This window comes from Lingula anatina, chromosome 6 (assembly GCF_051362555.1).
Source record: "Lingula anatina isolate TDL-2025a chromosome 6, LinAna3.0, whole genome shotgun sequence".
Classification (NCBI taxonomy): domain Eukaryota; kingdom Metazoa; phylum Brachiopoda; class Lingulata; order Lingulida; family Lingulidae; genus Lingula; species Lingula anatina.
Window position 1 is genome coordinate 70026 of NC_141772.1, and position 27956 is coordinate 97981.

At 36.9% G+C, this 27956-nt stretch overlaps 2 protein-coding genes across 4 annotated transcripts; one reads left to right on the plus strand and one right to left on the minus strand.

The window, feature by feature from the left end:
- Nucleotides 1–165: 165 nt before the first annotated feature.
- On the minus strand, nt 166–4418 carry LOC106172201 (peroxisome assembly protein 26). 2 transcript variants are annotated; one of them, XM_087015642.1, is made up of 6 exons: nt 4219–4418; nt 3913–4047; nt 2990–3330; nt 2577–2706; nt 1334–1444; nt 166–995 (listed from the first exon to the last, which is right to left on the minus strand). In XM_087015642.1, exons 1-5 carry the CDS (start codon nt 4416–4418, stop codon nt 1357–1359), a joined length of 894 nt encoding a protein of 297 aa, XP_086871768.1. In that variant the 3' UTR covers nt 166–995; nt 1334–1356. The 2 variants fall into 2 exon arrangements, with proteins under 2 accessions (XP_086871768.1, XP_086871767.1); XM_087015641.1 differs by having other exon boundaries at nt 166–1444.
- Nucleotides 4382–27914, plus strand: LOC106172202 (ribonuclease P protein subunit p14). 2 transcript variants are annotated; one of them, XM_087015646.1, is made up of 6 exons: nt 4382–4545; nt 4927–5061; nt 16821–16908; nt 17812–17888; nt 26091–26169; nt 27212–27914. In XM_087015646.1, exons 2-6 carry the CDS (start codon nt 5003–5005, stop codon nt 27263–27265), a joined length of 357 nt encoding a protein of 118 aa, XP_086871772.1. In that variant the 5' UTR covers nt 4382–4545; nt 4927–5002; the 3' UTR covers nt 27266–27914. The 2 variants fall into 2 exon arrangements, with proteins under 2 accessions (XP_086871772.1, XP_086871773.1); XM_087015647.1 differs by lacking the exons at nt 4382–4545; nt 4927–5061; nt 16821–16908 and adding an exon at nt 17402–17512.
- Nucleotides 27915–27956: the final 42 nt, after the last annotated feature.

Consider the following 27956-nt stretch of genomic DNA (forward strand, 5'->3'; position numbering starts at 1 on the left):
TATTTTATATCTCAGACATAATTTTTTTTTTTTTTTTTGGTCTGTGCACAGATGGATTTTGGTGAAATTTTTAGGAAGGGTCACAGATGGTCCAAGGAAATGATGAGACTGGTGATAATCTGTTCATTAACTAGTAATTAATTAATTAAATAGTTAATGAAGTAATTAATTACTTACACATTTAATGAAATCTTCAAGGATAGGTCACAACTGTACCAAGGAATGAAAGTATACAAATGTGAGAGACAGTTGCTCACCCCTTACTAGTTAGACATACAAATGTGAGAAACAGTTGCTCACCCCTTACTAGTTAGACATACAAATGTGAGAAACAGTTGCTCACCCGTTACTAGTTAGACATACAAATGTGAGAGACAGTTGCTCACCCTCTCGTGATCGATTGATGAATGATGAAGTGACGTGACAGGATCCATGAAAATAGTTAGGCGATTGACGAAAATAGTCACTGTAGATGAGAAATGTTTGACAATTAAATTGAAGAAAATGGATATTGAATTTATGATAGGCTTGTTTAAACTCGAAACTGAATCGATGGAAAGGCAGTGAATTGACAAAACATGACTGAATCGATGAAGCATGACTGAATCGACGTCTTGGATTTTTGCCCTTTTGGCCGCCCATAATATGTTAAGCAAACTCAAAAAATAAATGTCCATTTGAAATCCAGATACTGATGGAAATCTTATTCCCCAAATGCTGAGCAACAAACCATGCGGATTGTTTGTGTGTTTTATACCTACTCAGGCTTGCAAACTTGCAATATACCTAAATTTATTTCTAACTGCTATGATTTATAAGATCCTCTCTGCTTAAATGAGTGTTCTATCTTGCAAGATGCATCTTGTTCCGTCAATTTGGAGCTTGATCTGCTTGAGACAGTCTTCATACCACGTCGCCAGGCCAGGTGGTGCCAGTCTTCCTACCACGTCGCAAGGCCAGGTGGTGCCAGTCTTCCTACCACGTCGCCAGGCCAGGTGGTGCCAGTTTTTATACCACGTCGCAAGGCCAGGTGGTGTCAGTCTTCCTACCACGTTGCCAGGCCAGGTGGTGCCAGTCCTACCATGTCGCCAGGCCAGGTGGTGCCAGTCTTCCTACCATGTCACCAGGCCAGGTGGTGCCAGTCTTCCTACCATGTCGCCAGGCCAGGTGGTGCCAGTCTTCCTACCATGTCACCAGGCCAGGTGGTGCCAGTCTTCCTACCATGTCACCAGGCCAGGTGGTGCCAGTCCTACCATGTCGCCAGGCCAGGTGGTGCCAGTCCTACCATGTCGCCAGGCCAGGTGGTGCCAGTCCTACCATGTCGCCAGGCCAGGTGGTGCCAGTCTTTATACCACGTCACCTGGCCAGGTGGTATGGTGCAAACAGTCTCCTCCAGATTGTAGCCACAAAAGAAATGAACATTTTCCCTGGCTTGGTCCACCCACTACCTGAAAAGAATAAATAGGGATGTAGAGTTGTTTTTTTTTTTGCTTTTAATTTTTGATGAAGTTCCTTTTTAATGTTCTCTGTGTGATATTGTGGTAATTCAAACACAATTATCTTAAAGCAATTTAAGCCAAAAACTCATATTTAATGAAATTCCCCAGAGGTTAAATGGCATTTTCCACCAACTTTTAATTTTCCTTTTCTGACACTCTGTAGCAATTTTGGAAAAAGCAAAAGGTCAAACCTGCACTTAAGAGCAGGTTTTCCAGAAACACCATTCATTTCAATCTGGAGACTCTCTTTTCTACTGTAAGTCAGTGCAATTTCCCTTCATTCTACAAAACTTTTTAAAATCCACCCAACGCATGTACATACACACACCAAACATGGGGAAACTGCTGTATCGACCGTCCTGACCACCAGACATGGGAAAATTGCTGTATCGACCGTCCTGACCACCAGACATAGGGAAACTGCTGCATCGACCGTCCTGACCACCAGACATGGGGAAACTGCTGCATCGACCGTCCTGACCACCAGACATAGGGAAACTGCTGCATCGACCGTCCTGACCACCAGACATAGGGAAACTGCTGCATCGACCGTCCTGACCACCAGACATGGGGAAACTGCTGTATTGACCGTCCTGACCACCAGACATGGGGAAACTGCTGTATCGACCGTCCTGACCACCAGACATGGAGGAACTGCTGTATCGACCATCCTGACCACCAAACATGGGGAAACTGCTGCATCGACCGTCCTGACCACCAGACATGGGGAAACTGCTGTATCGACCGTCCTGACCACCAGACATGGGGAAACTGCTGTATCGACCGTCCTGACCACCAGACATGGAGGAACTGCTGTATGGACTGTCCTGACCACCAGACATGGGGAAACTGCTGTATTGACCGTCCTGACCACCAGACATGGGGTAACTGCTGTATCGACCGCCCTGACCACCAGACATGGAGGAACTGCTGTATCAACTGTCCTGACCATCAGAAACGCCTGAAGACCGGCAAGATTTTGAAGTGCAGGACCGCTGGACTTTCAGGACCTTCAAAGAGTTCCCCATGTCTGACACACACACACACATATACTGCTTTGAGAGTTTACAACTTCACCTACCTTTGTTGCATCTCTTTACGAGTACTGCAGTCATGATCACAGCAATAACCAGCACCATGGGTAGAGTAGGTCTACTGTGATATAGGTACTTCCATAACTGTATTATCACATGTTGGGACAATGTAGCTGAAATAGTAATAATAATAATAAGTCAAGATCACAGTATAATAACCAGCACCATGGGTAGAGTAGATCTACTGTGATATAGGATATGTTTAATGATGATAAAGTTCAGTGTTAAACAATGCTTATATATTAATATTTCCAAATCTTCTGAATTCTAATCATTAATCACAAAACAATGGCATATTTCTGTAATTTTAACTATGATATTCAGTTGTTCAGCTTGGGATAACAAAACACTATATCTGATAAACTATGCTATACTATGTACAGTTGTAAAACTAACCACTGTTAGCCACATCCAGCACATTACTGCGGGGGTCCTGCTGCTTAAAAGTGCTCTTTTCCCTGTCTTCTTCCTCCTGTGCCTTCCTTCTATCTAAGACTTGTTTTCTCTTCTGATACTTAGACAGTAGACCTTCTTTTTGAGTTTTCTCTAATCCCAGACATGTGTTCAAGAAGGGCTCAATGCTGTCCCAGCGTCCTTGGGGTACTAATACAAACTGGACCAAAGTGTCTGCCATGGCAGCATACAGAGGGTCTTTGTGGTTTTCTGGAAGTTTCAGCCATATACTGGCTATAGCACTACATGTGGTGAAGTCCTGGACCCTACTGTGAAGCAGTATACTGAAAGAACAGACACACTCCTATATATATATATATATATATATATATATATATATACTGGCTATAGCACTGCATGTGGTGAAGTCCTGGACCCTACTGTGAAGCAGTATACTGAAAGAACAGACACACTCCTATATATATATATATATATATATATATACTGGCTATAGCACTGCATGTGGTGAAGTCCTGGACCCTACTGTGAAGCAGTATACTGAAAGAACAGACACACTCCTATATATATATATATTTATTTATTTATTTATACATATATATACAAATGTATATTTATTTATACTGGCTATAGCACTACATGTGGTGAAGTCCTGGCAATTACATGTAGGCAGTAAACGCAGGGAAAGTCCATTCTTTGATATCACCCCATGTGTGGTGATATCAACGTGTTCTATTCAAAGTTAGGGGTTTGGGGTACCCGCACGATTTCCCTTAATTTCTATGTATGACAAATAATGCACTGTTACCCCCTCGCCCGATATACTTAACAGCATGCTTCGCTGGCGCTCGGCATGCTATCGTGATACCAGGCTCGTAGACAGTGCATTATTTACTACATATACCCACCACAACTGTACAATTCTGGCAGGGCAGCCTTCTATCCCAGCATACAGAGCTGTCACGTAAGGCAGCACTTCTTCCCATTTATTTAACTCGGCATACGCCTGGACTGCTAGCATACAGCAAGATTCACGGTAAATGCTGTTGGAGAAAAAAATAAAAAACCTGATAAAATGACTCTATTTTAGTTCTGTATATACTGACTACTAGTATTTATTTTCATCACAGAAGAGGCCAATAAACCATGCAAATTTTCATATACAAATAAACAGGAAAGAAGATATCAAATGAGTCTACATCTGAACCCAGTACCTGCTGCTCTCCCCACTTCCCAGGTTGTTTACTTCATCTACTACCTCCTGGCACAAATCTAGACAATCTTCGAATCTTTTGTATATCAACAGATCGCCAGCATCTTTCAGTTTTCGTGCAATGTCAATTTTTGTCGGAAAAGAACAGTATTTTTCTTTTTGTTCGGTAATTTTCTCACGAACTGCACCAGCCACTGCCATTGCACTGGAAAAAGACCCTGACCTTTGACCTTTCTAAAATCAAGATGGCTGCGCCCATGTAGACCACCTGTGTACGACTGCTGCCTCCTCCTCGCTTGAAAAGATCGCCAGAGGAATAAAATGGCAGGTAAAAATGGGACACTGGGATAATAACTATAAGGGATTAAGTTGTTGTAGAATAAAACATTGATGTAAAATTGGAGAAGTTCTACGTGTATAGAAACTGCATTAATCATGTCAGACTCAAAGACGTCATGTTTTACGAGCTCAGCCGAGTCAGTATACATAATAATATTATTAGTAAAATTATAATATGTGCGAGTTTGCTAATACCACTGCGACTACATGTATGTCCATCCAGCGACTGTAAATTATGGAACTATTATTCATTTAATTGTAAATGGAATGTGATTCATTTTCGTGTTTTTGGAGTTAATAACTTAATTATATTAACTGAAAAGTTCACAATAAAATACATAAGTAAAATCGATTTTTATTGTAATTTTAGGTATTTTTCCTCCATCATCAAAGTGAAGCCTTTAGTGCAGTCAACACGTACCAGTGGCACATTCAGCACATCCAACATGTACAGAAGGATTGTCAGCAAGGGGAAGGCTGAGTATTTCTACCTACATGTCACATTGTGAGTAGAAAATAGATTTGAACCGCATCTAAGTTGATTAAATGTATGGACGTATTAAATATAATACTCTTTCTGAACACATAAGATTTTTTATTGAAACGTAAAAAAAATTAAAGAAGTTAACACATTTTTATACTCAACAAATTAGGACATAGTATTATGTACAAATGTAAGCTATGGAATGATTTGATCTTTACATTGACATGGCAGCTGACCCTTCGATAAACAAGACATGCATATTTGTTAAGTTGTATCAAGGATATTTACTACTTAATTAGTTACATCACCTTATTTTGTTGGGAATGACTGTTCCCTGTATCAACTTGTGACCTCACTCGCTTTTTTTTTCCAGTGTATTGTACTGTGTTGCGCTTTTTAAGTCTGACCCCTATAAAAGATATTCAATAATATGTACCCACATATTGTACATGTACTTCTATTCTATACACCACAAATGCTACTTAGTATATAGAAATATGATTTCATTAAAATGATTCAAAAATGATGTATCTGAAAGATCCCCCAGCTAGAATGGGAGCCCCGGCTGCCCACGGGTTCCCAGGCTGCCAAAGAGACTGCCAGGGAGACTGCCCTTTTGCAGTCTGGGGCTCTAGTGTGCAGTCTCCTTGAGTAGGCAGACTGCAATAACTTAAACATTTTTGCAGGAGACTGCAAAGGGGGCTGCAAAAACTTCAACATTTTGCAGGAGACTGCAAAGGAGGCTGCAATAACTTAAATATTTTGCAGGGAACTGCAAAGGAGGCTGCAATAACTTCAACATTTTGCAGGAGACTTCAAAGGGGGCTGCAATAACTTAGAATATTTCACAGGGGACTGCAAACTAAACTGAAATAACTGACATTTTCAACGTTGGCCAACGTATGCAATAAACAACCCAATAGTTATTTAAAAAGTGTTTCTATCCGCAATTGAGAAGCACATGTGCTAAACTTTTGATTACTAACTAAGTGAAGTTTTATATTTTTTTTAATTTTTTATTTTCTATTAAATATTTTAGATTTATATTTTTTTAATAATGCTGTGAAAATATCCTTTATTATTGCTATAATTTTCATTGAAATCAGACAAATAATTGAAGTCTTATGATAATATACAATTGCATAATATATAAATTTTTAACCTCACAGTTAGCATCAATTTAAGTTGGACTTGTGATTAAAATTAACTGGTAACTTTCAAAACCAAATTCATTTCAAGCCAGGGCCATGTTTATCTTAACTGTCAGCTTGATATAAACAGTTCACCTACAGCTTGCCCAATGAGGTCAAATAACTATACAGCACAGGCAGTAGTACATGACCGTTGAGCTAATTAATTCAAAACTCTAAGCCAGAAGCTAGGTCAGAAATGTTCTAAGGAAGAGGCAAGAAATCTGAAAACATTGATTTCTGGATTGAAAAAGCTAGAAGACATTTTTAGGAAATGCATGTAGAAAGAAAAATGAAGAAGGACAGAGACAGGATAAGAAGTGAGCATGCAAGTCTTTTTGGTTTTGTATTTTCCTACATGTATAGTTTACTGATGCATCAGGATCCATAGAGCTTTAGGAAGTGTTCAATTTTAGCCCAGCACTTTGAATTCTGTTTGTGGTTTTTAAAAGTACTTGAAATTGCTATTAGGCTAGAAAAAGGTTTGCATTTAACCATTTCGGTCCTTTTGTCAATTAAAATATTATTTCAAACTTTGCAGTTTTTGACATGAATATAGACAATAATTCACAGATGAGGATAACACCTTTTAAAACATCGATCTTTGTACTTTTCATTATCATGCAATGTGTTAAAAATACAAAATTTAAATGAAATGAGCCTTTTTATGTACAGACACAGATGTGTCTGTACATATAGCCATCATCTGCGTCTGTCGTCGCCGTCGCCGTCGTCGCCGTGCACTTTTACCGATAACACGATAAGTGGAAAACTGTTTTTTCTTTTGGCTTGAAACTTAAAGAACTGATGAATATTTGTAATATGCAGGTCAAGTTCGAAAATCAGCATGATCGGGTCACTTATAGGGAATTTATGCTGTTTTTATGTACAGACACAGATGTGTCTGTACATATAGCCATCATCTGCGTCTGTCGTCGCCGTCGTCGCCGTCGCCGTCGCCGTGCACTTTTACCGATAACACGATAAGTGGAAAACCATTTTACCTTTTGACTTGAAACTTACAGAACTGATGAATATTCATAATACGCAGGTCAAGTTCGAAAATCAGCATGATCGGGTTACTTTTAGGGAATTTATGCTGTTTTTTCATTTTTTCAGCATGTATGCAGCACCGATAACACGATAAGTGGAAAACCATTTCACCTTTTGACTTGAAACTTACAGAACTGATGAATATTCATAATACGCAGGTCAAGTTCGAAAATCAGCATGATTGGGTCACTTTTAGGGAATTTATGCTGTTTTTCCACTTTTTTCAGCATATATGCAGCACTGATAACACGATAAGTGGAAAACCATTTTACCTTTTGACTTGAAACTTACAGAACTGATGAATATTCATAATACGCAGGTCAAGTTCGAAAATCAGCATGATCGGGTCACTTTTAGGTAATTTATGCTGTTTTTTCACTATTTTCAATATAAATGCAACACTGATAACACAATATAAGAAAAACGGATTGGCCAATTGTAAATATACTCACAGGAGTGGTCAATCTTACTAAAACGCAGGTTGAGTTCGAAAATAAGCATAATCGGGCCATTACTTAAGAAGTTATACTGTTTTTTCACATTTCCTCAGATTCAATTATTAGGCATGTTAACAGTCTCATTATTTAACTAATAAGATGCCTAAAAGTGTTTGTTTGATATTTCCTGCATCTTTACAACATTGTTAGTTGATTATGTAAAAAACATGGTAAACTTGTTATCATGTATTGTGTAATAAAGTGTCAAAAATGGAAATAAACTCATATCATTGCAGTTTGTCAGATTCAATCATCCACTATGTTCAGAATCTCAGAATGGAGGAAATTGGACATTTAACACTGTTCTATTGATACTTTTCCCATCTCATCAATTTTCTTAGTTGGACATATAAAAATGGCAGTAAAATGTGTATTTTGTTTTATGTTAAAAAAGTGTTAAAAATGGAAATAAACCCATTTCAGAACAGTGCTGTCTTGTTTACATTTTGGCATTATCAAGGCGTGACTTTGAAGTTCCATGGGCCTGAAGACCTTTGCTAGTCACATTTTCTGAATATCTGTGATACAAATATTTTATAATTAAAAATTGATGGTCATTAAGCTGTTAAACATTATGTAATATTGCATCAAAATTTGAAGAAACCCCCATTTTGGGCACTGCTTCCATGATGACCATTTAAGGAAAATCATGTCACTTACTGTTTTCAAACTTACAGGATAGAAACATGGGACTAAAATACAGCTTCAGTAGGCAATGCAGTCTGTTTGGTTTTTTTTTTTTTTTTTCTTTTTCTTTCTTTTTTTTTTCTTTTTGGCAGTTAAACAGTTTTTTGTGAAAATTTAATTTTTTACATATTGGCATTTTCAAGGTGTGACTTTAAAGTTCCATGATCTTGAAGACTTTTGCTTGTCACATTTTCTGAATGTTTTTTCACTTTTCAGCATATATGCAACACTGTAAATACAATATAAGAAAAACAGATGGGCCAATTGTCATTAAACTTACAGGAGTGGTCATTCCTGCTAAAACGCAGGTTGAGTTCAAAAATCAGCATAATCAGGCCATTATTTTAAAAAAAATGCAGTTTTTTCACATTTCCTCAGATTCAATTCTTAGGCATGTAAACAGTTTCATTATTGAACTAATAAGATACGTAAAAGTGTTTGTTTGGCATTTTCTGCATCTTTACAACATTATTAGTTGATTATGTAAAAATGATGGTAAACTTGTTATCGTGTATTGTGTAATAAAGTTTCAAAAATGGAAATAAACCCATATCATTGCAGTTTGTCAGATTCAATCATTCACTATGTTCAGAATGTCAGAATGGAAGAAATTGGACATTTAACACTGCTCTGTTGATATTTTTCCCATCTCATCAATTTTCTTAGTTGATCATATAAAAACGGCAGAAAACTGTTAATTTTGTTTTATGTTAAAAATTGTTAAAAATGGAAAAAAAAAAATTCAGAACAGTGCTGTCTCATTTACATTTTGGCATTTTCAAGATGTGACTTTGAAGTTCCATGGGCCTGAAGACCTTTGCTAGTCACATTTTCTGAATATCCATAATACTAATATTTTATTATTAAAATTGATGGTCATTATGCTGTTAAACATTATGTAATATTGCATCAAAATTTGAAAAAAAAAAAACTATTTTGGGCACTGCTCCCATGATGACCATTTAAGAAAAACCATGTCATTTACTGTTCTCAAACTTACAGGAAAGAAACATGGGACTAAAATACAGCTTCAGTAGGAAATACAGTCTGTTTGGTAATTCTTACTACCAGTTAAACAGTTTTTTTGTGAAAATTTAATTTTTCACATATTGGCATTTTCAAGGTGTGACTTTGAAGTTCCACGGGCTTGAAGACCCATGCTAGTCACATTATCTGAAAATCCATGATACTTATATTTTATTATTAAAAATTGACGGTCATTATGCTGTTAACCATTATGTAATATGGCATCAGAATAGAAGAAAACACAATTTTGGGTGCTGCTGCCATGATGACCATTATGGGAAAACCATGTTACTTATGATTGCCAAACTTTCAAAAAAGAAATACAGGACTAAAATGCAGTCTGAGTTGGAAAAGCAGTCTAATTGACTTCTTTTTCTGGAAGTTATACATTTTCAAAGTGTAAAATTGTCACATATTTTAATTACATTGGTAATACCTGTTGAGGATAATTAAAATTTGATGTTGAATTTGCAGTTTAACATAATGTATTTTTGCATCAGAATTGACAGTAGCCTATTTTGTGCATAGTTATTTCCTGTTTTTTGTCTGTACATTTGACAGCTTTGCTGCCTTGTTTCACTTTTTTCAGCATATATGCAGCACCGATAACATGATAAGTGGAAAACCATTTTACCTTTTGGCTTGAAACTTACAGAACTGATAAATATTCATAATACGCAGGTCAAGTTCGAAAATCAGCATGATCGGGTTACTTATAGGGAATTTATGCTGTTTTTTCACTTTTTTCAGCATATATGCAGCACCGATAACACGATAAGTGGAAAACCATTTTACCTTTTGGCTTGAAACTTACAGAACTGATAAATATTCATAATATGCAGGTCAAGTTCGAAAATCAGCATGATCGGGTCACTTATAGGGAATTTATGCTGTTTTTTCACTTTTTTCAGCATGTATGCAGCACCGATAACACGATAAGTGGAAAACCATTTTACCTTTTGGCTTGAAACTTACAGAACTGATGAATATTCATAATACGCAGGTCAAGTTTGAAAATCAGCGTGATTGGGTCATTTTTAGTGAATTTAGGCTATTTTTTCTCTTTTTTCAGCATATAAGCAGCACAGATAACACCATAAATGTAAAACCATTTTACCTTTTGGCTTGAAACTTACAGAACTGATGAATATTTATAATATGCAGGTAAAGTTCGAAAATCAGCATGATCGGGCCATTTTTAGGGAAGTTATGCTGTTTTTTCACTTCTTTCAACATATATGCAACGCTAATAACACAATATAAGAAAAACAGATAGGCCAATTGTCATTATACTCACAGGAGTAGTCAGACTAACTAAAACGCAGGTTGAGTTCCAAAATCAGCATAAACGGGCCATTCTTTTAGAAGTTCTGCTGTTTTTTCACATTTCCTCAGATTTAATTGTTAGGCATGTTAACAGTCTCATTATTGAACTAATAAGATACGTAAAAGTGTTTGTTTGACATTTCCTGTATCTTAATAACATTGTTAGTTGATTATGTAAAAATGATGGTAAACTTGTTATTGAGTATTATGTTATAAAGTGTCAAAAATGGAAATAAACAAATATCATTGCAGTTTGTCAGATTCAATCATCTACTATATTCATTATCTCAGAATGGAGGAAATTGGACATTTAACACTGTTCTATTGATATTTTTCCCATCTCATCAATTTTCTTAGTTGATCATATACAAATGGTAGAAAACTGTTTATTTTATGTTAAAAAAGTGTTTTAAAAATGGAAGTAAACCCATTGCAGAACAGTGCTGTCTTGTTTCAGCATATATGCAGCACCGATAACACGATAAGTGGAAAACCATTTTACCTTTTCCCTTGAAACTTACAAAACTGATGAATATTCATAATACGCAGGTCAAGTTTGAAAATCAGCATGATCGGGTCATTTTTAGGAGAGTTATGCTGTTTTTCACTTTTTTCACCATATATGCAACACTGATAACATGATAAGTGAAAAATCATTTTACCTTTTGGTTTGAAACTTGCAGAACTTATGAATATTCATATTACGCAGGTCAAGTTCGAAAATCAGCATGATCGGGTCATTTTTAGGGTAGTTATGCTGTTTTTTCACTTTTTTCAGCATATATGCAGCACCGATAACACAATAAGTGGAAAACCATTTTACCTTTTGGTTTCAAACTTAACGAACTGATGAATATTCATAATACGCAGGTCAAGTTTGAAAATCAGTATGATTGGGTCATTTTTAGGGAAGTTATGCTGTTTTTCACTTTTTCAGCATATATGCAACACTGAAAACATGATTAGTGGAAAACCATTTTACCTTTTGGTTTGAAACTTGCAGAACTAATGAATATTCATAATACGCAGGTCAAGTTTGAAAATCAGCATGATCAGGTCATTTTTAGGGAAGTAATGCTGTTTTTTCACTTTTTTTCAGCATGTATGCAACACCTTTGTGCTATATGATGGTACTGTATGGATAGCAGTCTATAAAATTGTCCCTTGGGTGATCACTAATTAAATTAAGGTCTATAAAGTCACTTGCCCACTCATTAATTTTCAATTGGCCATTAAATGAGATTACATAAAACACTCCTTGAGATTTCCCTGTAAAGTCCCATAGGTTTAGCTCTCTTAACTGTGTCACAAAATTAGGATTTGGTGATAATTGTGCAGATAAATGGTGTTTAACATTGCAAATAAATTTACAACAAAAAGAATGTGTTATGCCAACATGCTATAGATGAATAACAGTGGTTTATTTTTCTCAAACTTGTTGGGGTTATTAATATCAAGTTAATACAGCTAGATTAAAAGTTTGAATAGCAGCTTTATTGGAATTTTTTACGTTTTATTTAAAATTTTTTTGAAATTATTTTTCAAACACTAGCATCTTCAAGATGTGATTTTTTACTCCCATCCACCAGAAGTGCTGTGCATTTTCTGTATTTTTGTGTATAATTGTTATTTCTTCAGATTTAATTCTTAGGCATGTTAACAGTCTCATTATGGAACTAATAAGATATGTAAAAGTGTTGTTTTGACATTTTCTGCTTCTTAACAATATTGTTTGTTGATTATAAAAAAATAACGGTAAACCTGTTATAATATTGTGCATTGTGTAATAAAGTATCATAAATGGAAAGGAACTCATCATTGCAGTTTGTCAGATTTAATCATTCACTATGTTCAGCATCTGCAAATGGAGCAAATTGGACATTGAAAATTGTTTTATTGATATTTTTCCTATGTCAACAATTTTCCTAGTTAAACATTTAAAAATGACAGTTTATTGATCATTTTGTTTTAAAAAAGGTGTTGAAAATGGAAAGAAAATCATTTCAGTACAGTTATTTCTTGTTTACATTTTGGCATTTTGAAAGTGTGACTCTGAACTGCCATGGCCTTGAAGACCTTCCCAAATCACATTTTCTGAATATTCATGATACTTTTATTTTTTTATAAAAAATTTTGATGGTCATTATGCTGTTAAGTATTATGTTTTATTGCATGAAAGTTGAAGAAAACCCTATTTTGGACACTGCTGCCAGGATAGCGATTAAGGGAAAACCATGTTACTTACGATACTGAAACTTACTGAAAAGTTTCATAAGACAGAAGTGCGCAGCTTGTGTTTGAAAACCAGTGTGATTGTTTTCTGTTTTGGAGGCAATGCAGGTTTATAGAGTGCTACACTGGCATTTTCAAGTTGTGACTTATCACTCCCATCTGCCAGTAGCCCTGTACTCTTACTTTGTAACATTTTCTGTATTTTGTTAAGTTACAAGAATGATTCTTAGGATTGACATACAGCCAAAAAAAATAAATAAATTAATTATATATATATATATATATATATATATATATATATATATATATATATAGATAGATAGATAGATAGATAGATAGATAGATAGATATTTTTTTAATGAGTTTAAGCAATTTTTTTTTTGTGTGTAATTTTCACTGTACCTCATTCTGGCATTTCCAAAGTTTAACTCTTATCAGCCTGACACCTTAGGGACTATTTCCAGACCCTATCACGCTAACTGTGGATCGATCTATCTCCATGGGAATTCTTGCTAAATTGCAATCAATGTAAGTGGCTTAGTTGTCTGTCACGCCTACTGAAACTGGCATGCCAGAATCCTAAGACTCTCAAACTGAAAGCAATTTATTGAGAAACCCCTTGGAGTTGGATTGATCCTGTTAGATTGATCTAGGTATGGGAACTTAGTCTAATGCTTGATACACATTTTACTTTCATCCTAATCCAATGTTATGCAGAATAAGAATTTGATGTTGGCTATGCAGTTACAGTAAGCATAATACATTAGTTTATCAGAATTGACAGTATCCTATTTCCTGCGTTTTTATTTTCTGGTTTTTGTCTGTACATTTGACAGCTTTGCTGCCTTGTTTTCCTTTGGTATGTACACTTTAAAAATTGTTTTAGTGTATAACTTACCCACATTAGTTAAAAAACCTTAAAAATTACTTGAAATATTGCTCTTATGTGTCTGTATCGATGTATGAATCCTGGCCAGTGAATTCTGTGACTGAGTTTTTGGAATGATTAAATAACGTACAGTAGAATTCCCAGCCCTCTGCTAATATGGGCTTTGTAGAAAAATATATATGTAAAATAGTAAACTGAACTAAATAGTATGGAGAAAAATAAACCAATACGTTAGATATATATGAATCAGATAACATACATTTTGTGATCAAGGGGAAATTTTGTATTTAGATTTGAACTTACACACATGCTTGGGAGAAAGATTATTTCTAGATTCCTTTTGATAAATGTAATTATTATTTGAATATATATACATGTATATGACTTAAAAAAAAAATAAATAAATAAATAAAAAGATTTTGCCAAATTTCATTTTGCTAAGCAAACTGCTACTCTGAAGTGCCAAATAAACGTGCCGGCACGTTTATTTTTTTTCCGGAAATTTTCCACCCGGCACGATCTTATTCTCCCCGGCACGATTAATAATTTTCCACACGGCACGGTTATTTGGCACTCACTGTGCCGGTTGGAAATATTTTTGATCGTTTCGGAAATGTTGATGATCGTTTCATTGGACAAGTTAATAATTATTAATGACCTGTCGCAAGCACTACACTCGAACTTGTTTTTAGCGTAAATAATAGCCAGTGTTTCTCCAGCATATAAAGAGCGAGGCGCCGCGCTGAAATTTGTCAAAAGCACCGACTCGCTGGTCTGAATGGAACAAAAATGTATATTTTCACTCATGCTAACTGAAATTTATATTTATTTCTAAGCAAATATGGCATTCTATTTACATACTGTACGTAATCCCATGCTTCTGAGCACTTGATTTAGTAGTAACGAAAATACGCATGCGCGTATGCCATCTCCCTGTGAGTGCCTCGTTCTCGCAGTTCTGTGCTTTATTTGAAGTATACGAGACAGAGCGAAACGAGGCAACTGCTCTCGACATTTAGTCACATGTCACAAATACACTTTCTCTGTCACTTCGTCATGTTCCGAAATTAAGACCGCCTGTTGTGTGTTTTTATAGTTTACGTTTATTCACTGATAAAAATGGAGAAAATTAAGTGCACTTTGTTGATTTTATAAATTTGGAGAAGATTTTCTACTGATTTACGGGTTAGTTTTGTGAAAGCAGTAGCGTTGTAAAACTGGGTCACGTCAGTATTTCGCGTGCATTGATTATGAATTTCCATGACTGAATAGAATCATATAAATGAACAAACGAAGAACTCAAATTGGTGATAAGTGTGATTTTAATCTCTTTAATTCTGAAAAATTCATTTCACGGTGTTTGAAGTTGTTGATTATAAATTACATCTAAAACTACGTATAATTAGTAGCGGGAGTCGCTTTGCGCTGAACGACAGGAGAGAGAACATTTTTTGCGGCAGTTTTATTTAAGGATGAAGCGCTCCCACACGCAAAGTCAATTGACCAGTTACTTTCAGAAAGGTGAAAAATGGTAAGAACAACATATTATATCAACTTTTTGGTCAATCCAAAAATAATTCAATATAGGAAGCCCTTTTTCTTGATTCCTGTAAGTATTAAAGTAGTTTTTTTTTTTTTTTTTTTTTTTTTTTTTTTTTTTTTTTTTTTTTTTGAAATAGTATGTTCTATAATTTTTGAAAGTTTAAATTAGCATTATAGGAACTGCTGCTGCTGAACCTTAAACATCAAGATTGACTAAACTGAGTGAATGCATAGACAGGAAAATAAATTTTGTCTAAACCTTTGTTATGTCATTACTAAATTAATTCCTAAAAAACATCTAAAACAAGACAATTCAGTGACACATAAGATGTAAAAAAAAAATTACATAAATACCCTAAAATGCACCAAATTGCACCTCGATTGAAAAAATTTTCCAGGGGAGCTTGGTGATAGAGATTACTCTAAATAGTTAAAATATGTTAAACTATGTGTATAAAATCAAAGGTAAATTTGTCTAGATATTGTGTTTTTTATGTTAAATAAACAAAATTTTTCCAGATTTGAATATAATTTGAAATTGCCATTACAATTATTCATTGAAATTATTAAAATTGATAAAATTTTCCGGGGGGCACAGTTATTCCGCTAGGCACTGTTATTAAATATCGGGAATTTTTCCAGGGGGCACAGTTATTCCGCTAGGCACTGTTATTAATTTTGGAAAGTTTTCCGGGGGGCACTGTTATTCCGGTAGGCACTCTTATTCGGCACTTCAGAGTAAGGAGACTGCAGAGTAGACTGCGAGAGGGGCTGCCAAGCAGACTGCTAGGGGGACTGCCAAGCAGACTGCTAGGGAGACTGCTAAAGCAGACTGCCAAGGGGACTGCCCTGGCAGTCCCCCTGGCAGCGCGTTCCAAATATGCAAATTAAGACTGCCAGGGGGACTGCCAAGCAGACTGCTAAGGGGGCTGCCAAGCAGACTGCCAGGGGGACTGCCCTGGCAGTCTCCCTGGCAGCGCGTTCCAAAAATGCAAATTAAGACTGCCAAGGGGACTCCCTCCATACTTAACGATACCTGCAAAGGAGACTGCTGTGGGAGCGGGGACTGCTAGGGAGACTGCAAAGCAGGCTCCATAGGGGGACTGTTAAGGAAACTACAAGCAGACTGCAAAGGGGACTACTTTTCTAGCTGGGCGGGCATAATTTTCACCATCGAGAAAAAGATCAAATAATTTAACCCTTATTATTTTCTTGAATTGTAGCAAATATATAGACGTGAATTAAAAATAGAGCTTCCAAATTGCAAAAATAGTGTCATTGCAACAGAAATGTAAAAAATACTTTTATTAAGAATCATCACACTTTATTTTGATTTAGAGAATTTGAAGATTTTGAAGATGTCCCTGTAGATGCCATCAAGTTCAAGACAATAATTGTGGATGCACTACAGGGTCTCTTTGGCTTAGTAAGTGCTATGACCAGTTTTTTTTTGTTGCCAGTTATCACTACAGGGTCTCTTTGGCTTAGTAAGTGCTATGATCAGTTTTTTTGTTGCCAGTTATCACTACAGGGTCTCTTTGGCTTAGTAAGTGCTATGATCAGTTTTTTTGTTGCCAGTTATCACTACAGGGTCTCTTTGGCTTAGTAAGTGCTATGATCAGTTTTTTGTTGCCAGTTATCACTACAGGGTCTCTTTGGCTTAGTAAGTGCTATATGATCAGTTTTTTTGTTGCCAGTTATCACTACAGGGTCTCTTTGGCTTAGTAAGTGCTATGATCAGTTTTTTTGTTGCCAGTTATCACTACAGGGTCTCTTTGGCTTAGTAAGTGCTATATGATCAGTTTTTTTTTTGTTGCCAGTTATCACTACAGGGTCTCTTTGGCTTAGTAAGTGCTATGATCAGTTTTTTTGTTGCCAGTTATCACTACAGGGTCTCTTTGGCTTAGTAAGTGCTATATGATCAGTATTTTTTAATGTTGCCAGTTATCACTACAGGGTCTCTTTGGCTTAGTAAGTGCTATGATCAGTTTTTTTGTTGCCAGTTATCACTACAGGGTCTCTTTGGCTTAGTAAGTGCTATGATCAGTTTTTTTTGTTGCCAGTTATCACTGCCAGCTAGGGTAGTATTAAGATTTTGTGTTGTTTATTTTTTCAACCACCTGATCCATAGCATTTGTTGTTTATTTTTTTAACCACCAGATTCATAGCATTATCTATTTTAACAGTAACAAAAACCATTGGGAATAGTTGTATAACAAAATTAAGTCATTTTGTTCTATGGAAGTTAAATATATCAGAATACTTCCGCTAGTGTGAGATTGTCCTCAGAGCTGTCGCCCCTTCACGTCCTGTATTCTCTGTACTCTAGGCAGGCGCCAGTATTCCTGCAGACATCTTGAAGTTTCACCAACCTAAGCGCAGTGCTGTGTTAAGGGTGCCAAGCAGGTAGGTACAGATGGCTGAATAAAAGAATTCTGGACATAGCCAAAATATAACAGCAAGTTCTGGGAATTAATGAACATAAGTTGATTGGTTTGGAAATAATGGTTATTTATCCAGGTAAAATCTCACACACGTTCTGCCATTTTCTTCCCCAAAGTATCCCATTGGAATATCTTTTTACGTTAAGACTGTTTTAGGACTCTTTAGAAACAAAGAAGATTGTGTTAGTTGAGATGGTATTGTGACCTGAATCAGCTTTCGGAGTCACCGACCAATTTTGCCCGCTGTAAATAACATCTGACTGCTCAACTTATAATTGATTGATTAGAGAGCTATTTGTTAACTGTTTGATGTGTTTAAAATCCTACTGAGGACATTGCCAATTGCCCATAGGATATTACTGTTATTGATATAGTTTTATTATTGATTTGATTCTCATTATAATCTCATGTTTCCATAACAACAGGGGAACATCCATGTTTCTTTGTCATGAACTTCCACAAAGTAAGACAGAATGATTAAAGGACATGCCTCTTTTTAGATGGGCAGCTAGGCTAAATATACAATTTTGAAAACCTTATTCTTCATTATGTTAATTGACATATCCTAGGCCTGGTATGCCTGCTCTGGTCAGATCACATTGGGAAGCTGCAGGATGCCCCAGGAGGGAGGAGTGTGTGGGGGGAAGTGTGTGTGTGGGAGGAAGTGTGTGTGTGTGTGTGTGGGAGTGTGTGTGTGTGTGGGGGGGGGGGGAAGTGTACATTTGTGTGGGAGTGTATGTGTGTGTGTGGGAGTGTGTGTGTGTGGGGGGGGAAGTGTGTGTGTGCGTGTGGGAGTGTGTGTGTGTGTGTGGGGGGGAAGTGTACATTTGTGTGGGAGTGTGTGTGTGTGTGGGAGTGTGTGTGTGTAGAAGGAATGTACGTGTGTGTGGGTGGGTGTGTGTGGAGGAGGGGAGTGGGTGTGGGGAGTGTGTGGGTGTGTGTGTGTGGAGGAGGGGAGTGGGTGTGGGGAGTGTGTGGGTGGATGTGTGTGTGGAGGGGGAGTGGGTGTGGGGAGTGTGTGGGTGGGTGTGTGGGGAGGAGGGGAGTGTGTGTGGGAGTGTGTGGGTGGGTGTGTGTGGAGGAGGGGAGTGTGTGGGTGGGTGTGTGTGGAGGAGGGGAGTGTGGGTGTGGGTGTGGGGAGTGTGTGGGTGGGTGTGTGTGGAGGAGGGGAGTGTGGGTGTGGGGAGTGTGTGGGTGGGTGGGTGTGGAGGAGGGGAGTGTGAGTGTGGGGAGTGTGTGGGTGGGTGTGTGTGGAGGAGGGGAGTGTGGGTGTGGGGAGTGTGTGGGTGGGTGTGTGTGGAGGAGGGGAGTGTGGGTGTGGGTGTGGGGAGTGTGTGGGTGGGTGGGTGTGGAGGAGGAGAGTGTGGGTGTGGGGAGTGTGTGGGTGGGTGTGTGTGGAGGAGGGGAGTGGGTGTGGGGAGTGTGTGGGTGTGTGTGTGTGGAGGAGGGGAGTGTGGGTGTGGGGAGTGTGTGGGTGGGTGTGTGTGGAGGAGGGGAGTGGGTGTGGGGAGTATGTGGGTGGGTGTGTGTGGAGGAGGGGAGTGGGTGTGGGGAGTGTGTGTGTGGGTGTGTGGGGAGGAGGGGAGTGTGGGTGTGGGGAGTGTGTGGGTGGGTGTGTGGGGAGGAGGGGAGTGTGTGTGGGAGTGTAGGAATGTGTGTGTTGGGGGGGGGGGGGTGATCCTCATTTTTTGACCACCTAGCTTTTCACTGTGAAGATTATCAAAACAAAAATTGTGCCCGCTTCAAGCTCAAAACTTTTCTCAATGGAACACAAAAGATGGACAAATAGATTTTACAATCCATTGTTTCCAGAGAAGATGGTTATTAAATCGTCCCAGGAGACAAGGAAAGGCCATGAGAACAGCTCTTTTCCATTATTGACTTTTTATGTACAGCCACAGATGTGTCTGTACATATAGCTATCATCTGCGTCTGTCGTCGCCGTCGCCGTCGTCGCCGTCGCCGTGCACTTTTACCGATAACACGATAAGTGGAAAACCGTTTTTTCTTTTGGCTTGAAACTTACAGAACTGATGAATATTCATAATACGCAGGTCAAGTTCGAAAATCAGCATGATCGGGTCACTTATAGGGAATTTATGCTGTTTTTTCACTTTTTTCAGCATATATGCAGCACCGATAACACGATAAGTGGAAAACCATTTTACCTTTTGGCTTGAAACTTACAGAACTGATGAATATTCATAATACGCAGGTCAAGTTCGAAAATCAGCATGATCGGGTCACTTATAGGGAATTTATGCTGTTTTTTCACTTTTTTCAGCATATATGCAGCACCGATAACACGATAAGTGGAAAACCATTTTACCTTTTGGCTTGAAACTTACAGAACTGATGAATATTCATAATACGCAGGTCAAGTTCGAAAATCAGCATGATCGGGTCACTTATAGGGAATTTATGCTGTTTTTTCACTTTTTTCAGCATATATGCAGCACCGATAACACGATAAGTGGAAAACCATTTTACCTTTTGGCTTGAAACTTACAGAACTGATGAATATTCATAATACGCAGGTCAAGTTCGAAAATCAGCATGATCGGGTCACTTATAGGGAATTTATGCTGTTTTTTCACTTCTCTCAACATATGTGCAACGCTAATAACACAATATAAGAAAAACAGATAGGCCAATTGTCATTGTACCACCAGCGTAGGCGCTGGCGGTACACATGGTTTTAGTCCCGACCCGTATGTTCCGCCGGCTCTTGCGGCTCCTGCGGCTCCTGCGGCTCCGCCGCCAAGTCACCGTTACCGCTTCTCCTCCTAGACGGTAAGGGCCTCCATACCCATCTCTTGGATTTAGGTCACCTATAATCTCAACTCGTTCCACGTAAAATTTGGGCTTTGTCGGTATTGGGGTCTAGGTGTGGAACTCATTGCAATGCACCCTTGTCCAAAAATGGCAAAATTAAATGCTAATTATCTCCCCTACAGAAGGAATTATGGGAAAAATTTCTACAGACAGCTTTCCAAAAGTCATATGTGTAGATTTCAAATATGCCCTTGGATTTGACCTTTGACCTTTATTTTAAGGTCAAACGGGCCAAAATTTTCAAAAAAACAAAATTTTTGCCGGAAAAAAAATTATTTGCGGTCTTATTCAGACACCACACAGACTTAACTAATAATATTAATGGAAAGTGTTACCCTTCAGGTCATCTTTCATCTCCGTGAATTTGGGGTCAATCGGTGCATTTTCACGGGAGTAGCGGCCATAAGATATCGAAACTGAAAACTGTCTCTAATTCGGGAACCGTTAATGCTAGACACCCATTCTTTTTTGCATTTTGTAGAGCATGTAAAGCCCAACACTGGAGGTGGTCTCCGTTTTTTTGTATTCCATACGGTTTTCGAGTTACGCTGTATCAAAAAGTACATATTGGTGGTGAAAGCAAAATGTGCAGTACGGTAATGGATAATAAATTTTGAACTCCGGAAAAATAAAACATAAGGCTTGGCAAAGCAGACAACTTGTGGTCAAAAATGACATTATTTCATCAAATTTGAACATCTGGAACTTCAGAGCACCTCCCATTTCAAGAATTTTGACCAAAATGACCTTTTCTTTATTTTAATTAATTTTTTTTGTAGGAAATTTATGGCACATTATGGTAACTCCAAAATTATAACATTTAGTCCCTTATATCTCCAAAACTGGCAGAGATAGGTCCATAGTTACTATTGAACTTGAATAGGAAGTCATACACTGGCAATCTAAATGTGACCTAAAAATTGACCTTTGACCTACTTTTCACCATGAACTGAACTTTGCAAATTTTGCTTCCTTTTTATCTCCAAAACTGGCAGAGATAGGTCCATAGTTTCTATTGAACTTGAATAGGAAGTCATATACTGGCAATCTAAATGTGACCTTAAAATTGACCTTTGACCTACTTTTCACCATGAACTGAACTTTGCAAATTTTGCTTCCCTTTTATCTCCAAAACTGGCAGAGATAGGTCCATAGTTACTATTGAAGTTGAATAGGAAGTCATATACTGGCAATCTAAAGATGACCTTAAAATTGACCTTTGACCTACTTTTCACCATGAACTGAACTTTGCAAATTTTGCTTCCTTTTATCTCCAAAACTGGCAGAGATAGGTCCATAGTTTCTATTGAACTTGAATAGGAAGTCATATACTGGCAATCTAAATGTGACCTTAAAATTGACCTTTGACCTACTTTTCACCATGAACTGAACTTTGCAAATTTTGCTTCCCTTTTATCTCCAAAACTGGCAGAGATAGGTCCATAGTTACTATTGAAGTTGAATAGGAAGTCATATACTGGCAATCTAAATGTGACCTTAAAATTGACCTTTGACCTACTTTTCACCATGAACTGAACTTTGCATAGTTTGCTTCCCCTTTATCTCCAAAACTGGCAGAGATAGGTCCATAGTTACTATTGAAGTTGAATAGGAAGTCATATACTGGCAATCTAAGTGTGACCTTGAAATTGACCTTTGACCTACTTATTATCATGAACTGAACTCTGCTAATTTCTTTCTCTTTTAACTCCAAACCTGGCAGAGATAGGCCCATAGTTACTATTGAAGTTGAATAGGAAGTCATATACTGGCAATTTACTGTGACCTTGGAATTGACCTTTGACCTACCTTGCGATGAACTTAACTTTGATTGTACCATTTTTAGTAATATATATATTTTTTGCATATTTTGAAAATTCTTGTTGATTGCATTTTTACAGCTTGTCAAGCACAAGACTGGTGGCTGTGTTCCTTATTTTGTATATGTGGGGGTCTATATGAATGCGCTTGCTCCAGCTGGTGGTACAATATTCGGAGGCGGTATCGCCTCTCTGATCCTCTAGTTATACTCACAGGAGTAGTCAAACTAACTAAAACGCAGGTTGAGTTCCAAAATCAGCATAATCGGGCCATTCTTTTAGAAGTTATGCTGTTTTTTCTTATTTCCTCAGATTCAATTGTTAGGCATGTTAACAGTCTCATTATTGAACTAATAAGATATGTAAAAGTGTTTGTTTGACATTTCCTGCATCTTAATAACATTGTTAGTTGATTATGTAAAAATGATGGTAAACTTGTTATTGTGTATTATGTTATAAAGTGTCAAAAATGGAAATAAACAAATATCATTGCAGTTTGTCAGATTCAATCATCTACTATATTCATTATCTCAGAATGGAGGAAATTGGACATTTAACACTGTTCTATTGATATTTTTCCCATCTCATCAATTTTCTTAGTTGATCATATACAAATGGTAGAAAACTGTTTATTTTGTTTTATGTTAAAAAAGTGTTTTAAAAATGGAAGTAAACCCATTGCAGAACAGTGCTGTCTTGTTTCAGCATATATGCAGCACCGATAACACGATAAGTGGAAAACCATTTAACCTTTTCCCTTGAAACTTACAAAACTGATGAATATTCATAATACGCAGGTCAAGTTCGAAAATCAGCATGATCGGGTCATTTTTAGGGAATTTATGCTGTTTTTTCACTTTTTTCAGCATATATGCAGCACCGATAACACGATAAGTGGAAAACCATTTTACCTTTTGGCTTGAAACTTACAGAACTAATGAATATTCATATTACGCAGGTCAAGTTCGAAAATCAGCATGATCGGGTCATTTTTAGGGTAGTTATGCTGTTTTTTCACTTTTTTCAGCATATATGCAGCACCGATAACACGATAAGTGGAAAACCATTTTACCTTTTGGTTTCAAACTTACAGAACTGATGAATATTCATAATACGCAGGTCAAGTTTGAAAATCAGTATGATTGGGTCATTTTTAGGGAAGTTATGCTGTTTTTCACTTTTTTCAGCATATATGCAACACTGATAACATGATAAGTGGAAAACCATTTAACCTTTTGGTTTGAAACTTGCAGAACTAATGAATATTTATAATATGCAGGTCAAGTTTGAAAATCAGCATGATCGGGTCATTTTTAGGGAAGTAATGCTGCTTTTTCACTTTTTTCAGCATGTATGCAACACCTTTGTGCTATATGACGGTACTGTATGGATAGCAGTCTTTAAAATTGTCCCTTGGGTGATCACTAATTAAATTAAGGTCTATAAAGTCACTTGCCTACTCATTAATTTTCAATTGGCCATTAAATGAGATTACATAAAACACTCCTTGAGATTTCCCTGTAAAGTCCCATAGGTTTAGCTCTCTTAACTGTGTCACAAAATTAGGATTTGGTGATAATTGTGCAGATAAATGGTGTTTAACATTGCAAATAATTTACAACAAAAAGAATGTGTTATGCCAACATGCTATAGATGCATAACAGTGCTTTATTTTTCTCAAACTTGGTGGGGTTATTAATATCAAGTTAATACAGCTAGATTAAAAGTTTGAATAGCAGCTTTATTGGAATTTTTTACGTTTTATTTAAAATTTTTTTAAAATTATTTTTCAAACACTAGCATCTTCAAGATGTGATTTTTATACTCCCATCCACCAGAAGTGCTGTGCATTTTCTGTATTTTTGTATATAATTGTTATTTCTTCAGATTTAATTCTTACGCATGTTAACAGTCTCATTATGGAACTAATAAGATATGTAAAAGTGTTGTTTCATAAATGGAAAGGAACTCATCATTGCAGTTTGTCAGATTTAATCATTCACTATGTTCAGCATCTGCAAATGGAGCAAATTGGACATTGAAAATTGTTCTATTGATATTTTTCTTATGTCAACAATTTTCCTAGTTGAACATTTAAAAATGACAGTTTATTGATTATTTTGTTTTAAAAAAGGTGTTGAAAATGGAAAGAAAATCATTTCAGTACAGTTATCTCTTGTTTACATTTTGGCATTTTGAAAGTGTGACTCTGAACTTCCATGGCCTTGAAGACCTTCCCAAATCACATTTTCTGAATATTCATGATACTTTTATTTTTTTATAAAAAATTTGATGGTCATTATGCTGTTAAGTATTATGTTTTATTGCATGAAAGTTGAAGAAAACCCTATTTTGGACACTGCTGCCAGGATAGCGATTAAGGGAAAACCATGTTACTTATGATACTGAAACTTAGTGAAAAGTTTCATAAGACAGAAGTGCGCAGCTTGTGTTTGAAAACCAGTGTGATTGTTTTCTGTTTTGGAGGCAATGCAGGTTTATAGAGTGCTATACTGGCATTTTCAAGTTGTGACTTATCATTCCCATCTGCCAGGAGCCCTGTACTCTTACTTTGTAACATTTTCTGTATTTTGTTACAAGAATGATTCTTAGGATTGACATACAGCCAAAAAAAAAAATTAATTATATATATATATATATGAGTTTAAGCAATTTTTTTTGTGTGTGTAATTTTCACTGTACCTCATTCTGGCATTTCCAAAGTTTAACTCTTATCAGCCTGACACCTTAAGGACTATTTCCAGACCCTATCATGCTAACTGTGGATCGATCTATCTCCATGGGAATTCTCGCTAAATTGCAATCAATGTAAGTGGCTTAGTTGTCTGTCACGCCTACTGAAACTGGCATGCCAGAATCCTAAGACTCTCAAACTGAAGGCTATTTAGTGAGAAACCCCTTGGAGTTGGATTGATCCTGTTAGATTGATCTAGGTATGGGAACTTAGTCTAATGCTTGATACACATTTTACTTTCATCCTAATCCAATGTTATGCAGAATAAGAATTTGATGTTGGCTATGCAGTTACAGTAAGCATAATACATTAGTTCATCAGAATTGACAGTATCCTATTTCCTGCGTTTTTATTTTCTGGTTTTTGTCTGTACATTTGACAGCTTTGCTGCCTTGTTTATCATGAGAATTAAGATGCACGCTTAACTCTTCAAAGATTAAGGTCATCCAAAATGGAAATACAAACTTTCCCCTGGGATTTGTATGCATGTTGGCTTAGTGTGTGTAAATGATTGAATACTGTTTATCATATAATATTATACAAAATGAGAATATATTGGACGATATAAAAAGAATGAGAATATAGAATTGTTAAAAAAGGAGAGAAAACTACCTAAAACAGAATAAGCATGTATAGTCCTGTAGAAAATATAATTCACTATTCCACACCCCTACCCTGCAAATACCCCTCATCTCTGTATTTTTTTTTTTTTTGCAAAAGTTAATGAATGAATTAATAATAATAATAATTTCAGTGGCTTTGTGAAATTATGGAGCTCCCTGACTTTGCTTGGAACCTGCATGGGGAGAAGATGTGCCTTTAGAGTTCACCAGGTGAGTACATAGTTTACATGGGGAGAAGATGTGCCTTTAGAGTTCACCAGGTGAGTACATAGTTTACATGGGGAGAAAATGTGCCTTTAGAGTTCACCAGGTGAGTACATAGTTTACATGGGGAGAAAATGTGCCTTTAGAGTTCACCAGGTGAGTACAGAGTTTACATGGGGAGAAGATGTGCCTTTAGAGTTCACCAGGTGAGTACAGAGTTTACATGGGGAGAAAATGTGCCTTTAGAGTTCACCAGGTGAGTACAGAGTTTACATGGGGAGATGGGCCTTTAGAGATTTTTTTTCTGGTTTGTAATAAAAAGCTTTTAATGAGAAACATGATTTTTTGACACAAATACAATAATTTTAAACATATTTTCCCCAAATTTTGTCTTGATTTTAATATGGGAAGAGTAATTCAAATTTACTTATTTAAAGTATTAGGTAATTTTTTCTTGATCTTATTATATTTATTATGATTTTGATATAAAATCCACCATGTAAGCATATATACCTAGCTGTTAGAAATTCTGACTGCGAGCCCTAATCAGCATATCTCTTGTGCAGAATGATTTCTTTCCCTTGTGTAGAATGAAAAAAAAAATCAATCTGCCAGCAATCTCCCATAACCTGTAGTTATTACTCAGTCCCTTCCACCATCCATCATGTCAGTGAAATTGGCTTTCATTGCAGTTCCTGGATATAAATGGTAACTCTGGGCCTCAGTTTGCAGGGGCTAGTGAGGCAGCTTTACCAGGGTCATACAGGAGGTCATATGACATCAAAAATACAACCAGGAAGAGCATTTAAATACCTGCAACAGAGCCCCCCCCCCCCCCCCCCCCCCCCCCCCCCCCCCCCCCCCAATATCGTCTTAATCAATTTCAAATTTGTCAAGGGAGAGATACTTAGTGCTCAGCAGAAATAATATTTATCATCTCCAAGACCAAAGATGACAATTATACTAACAGGCATCCACTTGGAGCTTTTCTTGGGAGAAGGAGAGAGATATCTTCATAGTATGTCATAAATATAATTTTTATTTTCAGGTTACACCACATCTAATGGCTTTATCAGCCAATAGTCGGGAGTGGCAACTGTGAAAGGAAAATGGAAGAAAAGAAGGCCCAGTAGTTTCACTTGCAGTATGTTTAAGTTTGGCAGACATGACTTGTGCAGACACAGGGAGTTTGCAGTATATAGGACATACTCTGAAGGGAAATAGTTTATATTTTTATTGAATGGTTGATTTGATATTTGTGTAAGCTTAAAGACAGGAATGATCTAAGCAAGCTGCAATGAGGTCAAATGTGGCAGAACTAGAGGATGGAATCCTTGCAGTTAGTGATGTACAGGACTTAGGGGATGACATATGCTTACTAGTAATAAAGGACATGGAAGCTAGGATATATCTCTGCTGCACAGGACTTAAGGGTTGCCATACACTTAATGTAGGACATGGAAGCTAGAATATTACTGGATAACAGTGGAGAGAAACAGCTCAATATGCCAGACATTCAGGATACTTGGATTTCATTTCAAAATCCAGAAAAAATTCCACATGCATAATTGAAAAGAGGAAAGTCGATATCTGTGTAGAAAGGAGGTGGTATTAATTCCCAGGCATTGCAGATATAAATGGAAAACTACTGGTTTTCCTCTGTTAAAGAATCCCAAATGAGGACCTAAATGAATTAACAGCTTTAAGCAGTGGAGATGAAGAGGAACATCAATAAATGCTAAATGCTTTCAGTGTTCAGTGTTATGTTTATTATATAAATGCAGTAATGCACA

Excerpts from the sequence above, each read along its gene's own strand:
- LOC106172201 (XM_087015642.1), bottom strand. The coding sequence starts at position 4,418 with ATGGCAGTGGCTGGTGCAGTTCGTGAGAAAATTACCGAACAAAAAGAA. Across the intron at positions 4,048-4,218 it reads GGAAGTGGGGAGAGCAGCAG|CATTTACCGTGAATCTTGCT; the intron begins GTACTGGGTTCA and ends TTTCTCCAACAG. Across the intron at positions 1,445-2,576 it reads AAGAGATGCAACAAAGGTAG|TGGGTGGACCAAGCCAGGGA; the intron begins GTGAAGTTGTAA and ends CTTTTCAGGTAG.
- LOC106172202 (XM_087015646.1), top strand. The coding sequence starts at position 5,003 with ATGTACAGAAGGATTGTCAGCAAGGGGAAGGCTGAGTATTTCTACCTA. Across the intron at positions 16,909-17,811 it reads TACAGGGTCTCTTTGGCTTA|GCAGGCGCCAGTATTCCTGC; the intron begins GTAAGTGCTATG and ends TCTGTACTCTAG. Across the intron at positions 17,889-26,090 it reads GTGTTAAGGGTGCCAAGCAG|TGGCTTTGTGAAATTATGGA; the intron begins GTAGGTACAGAT and ends TAATAATTTCAG.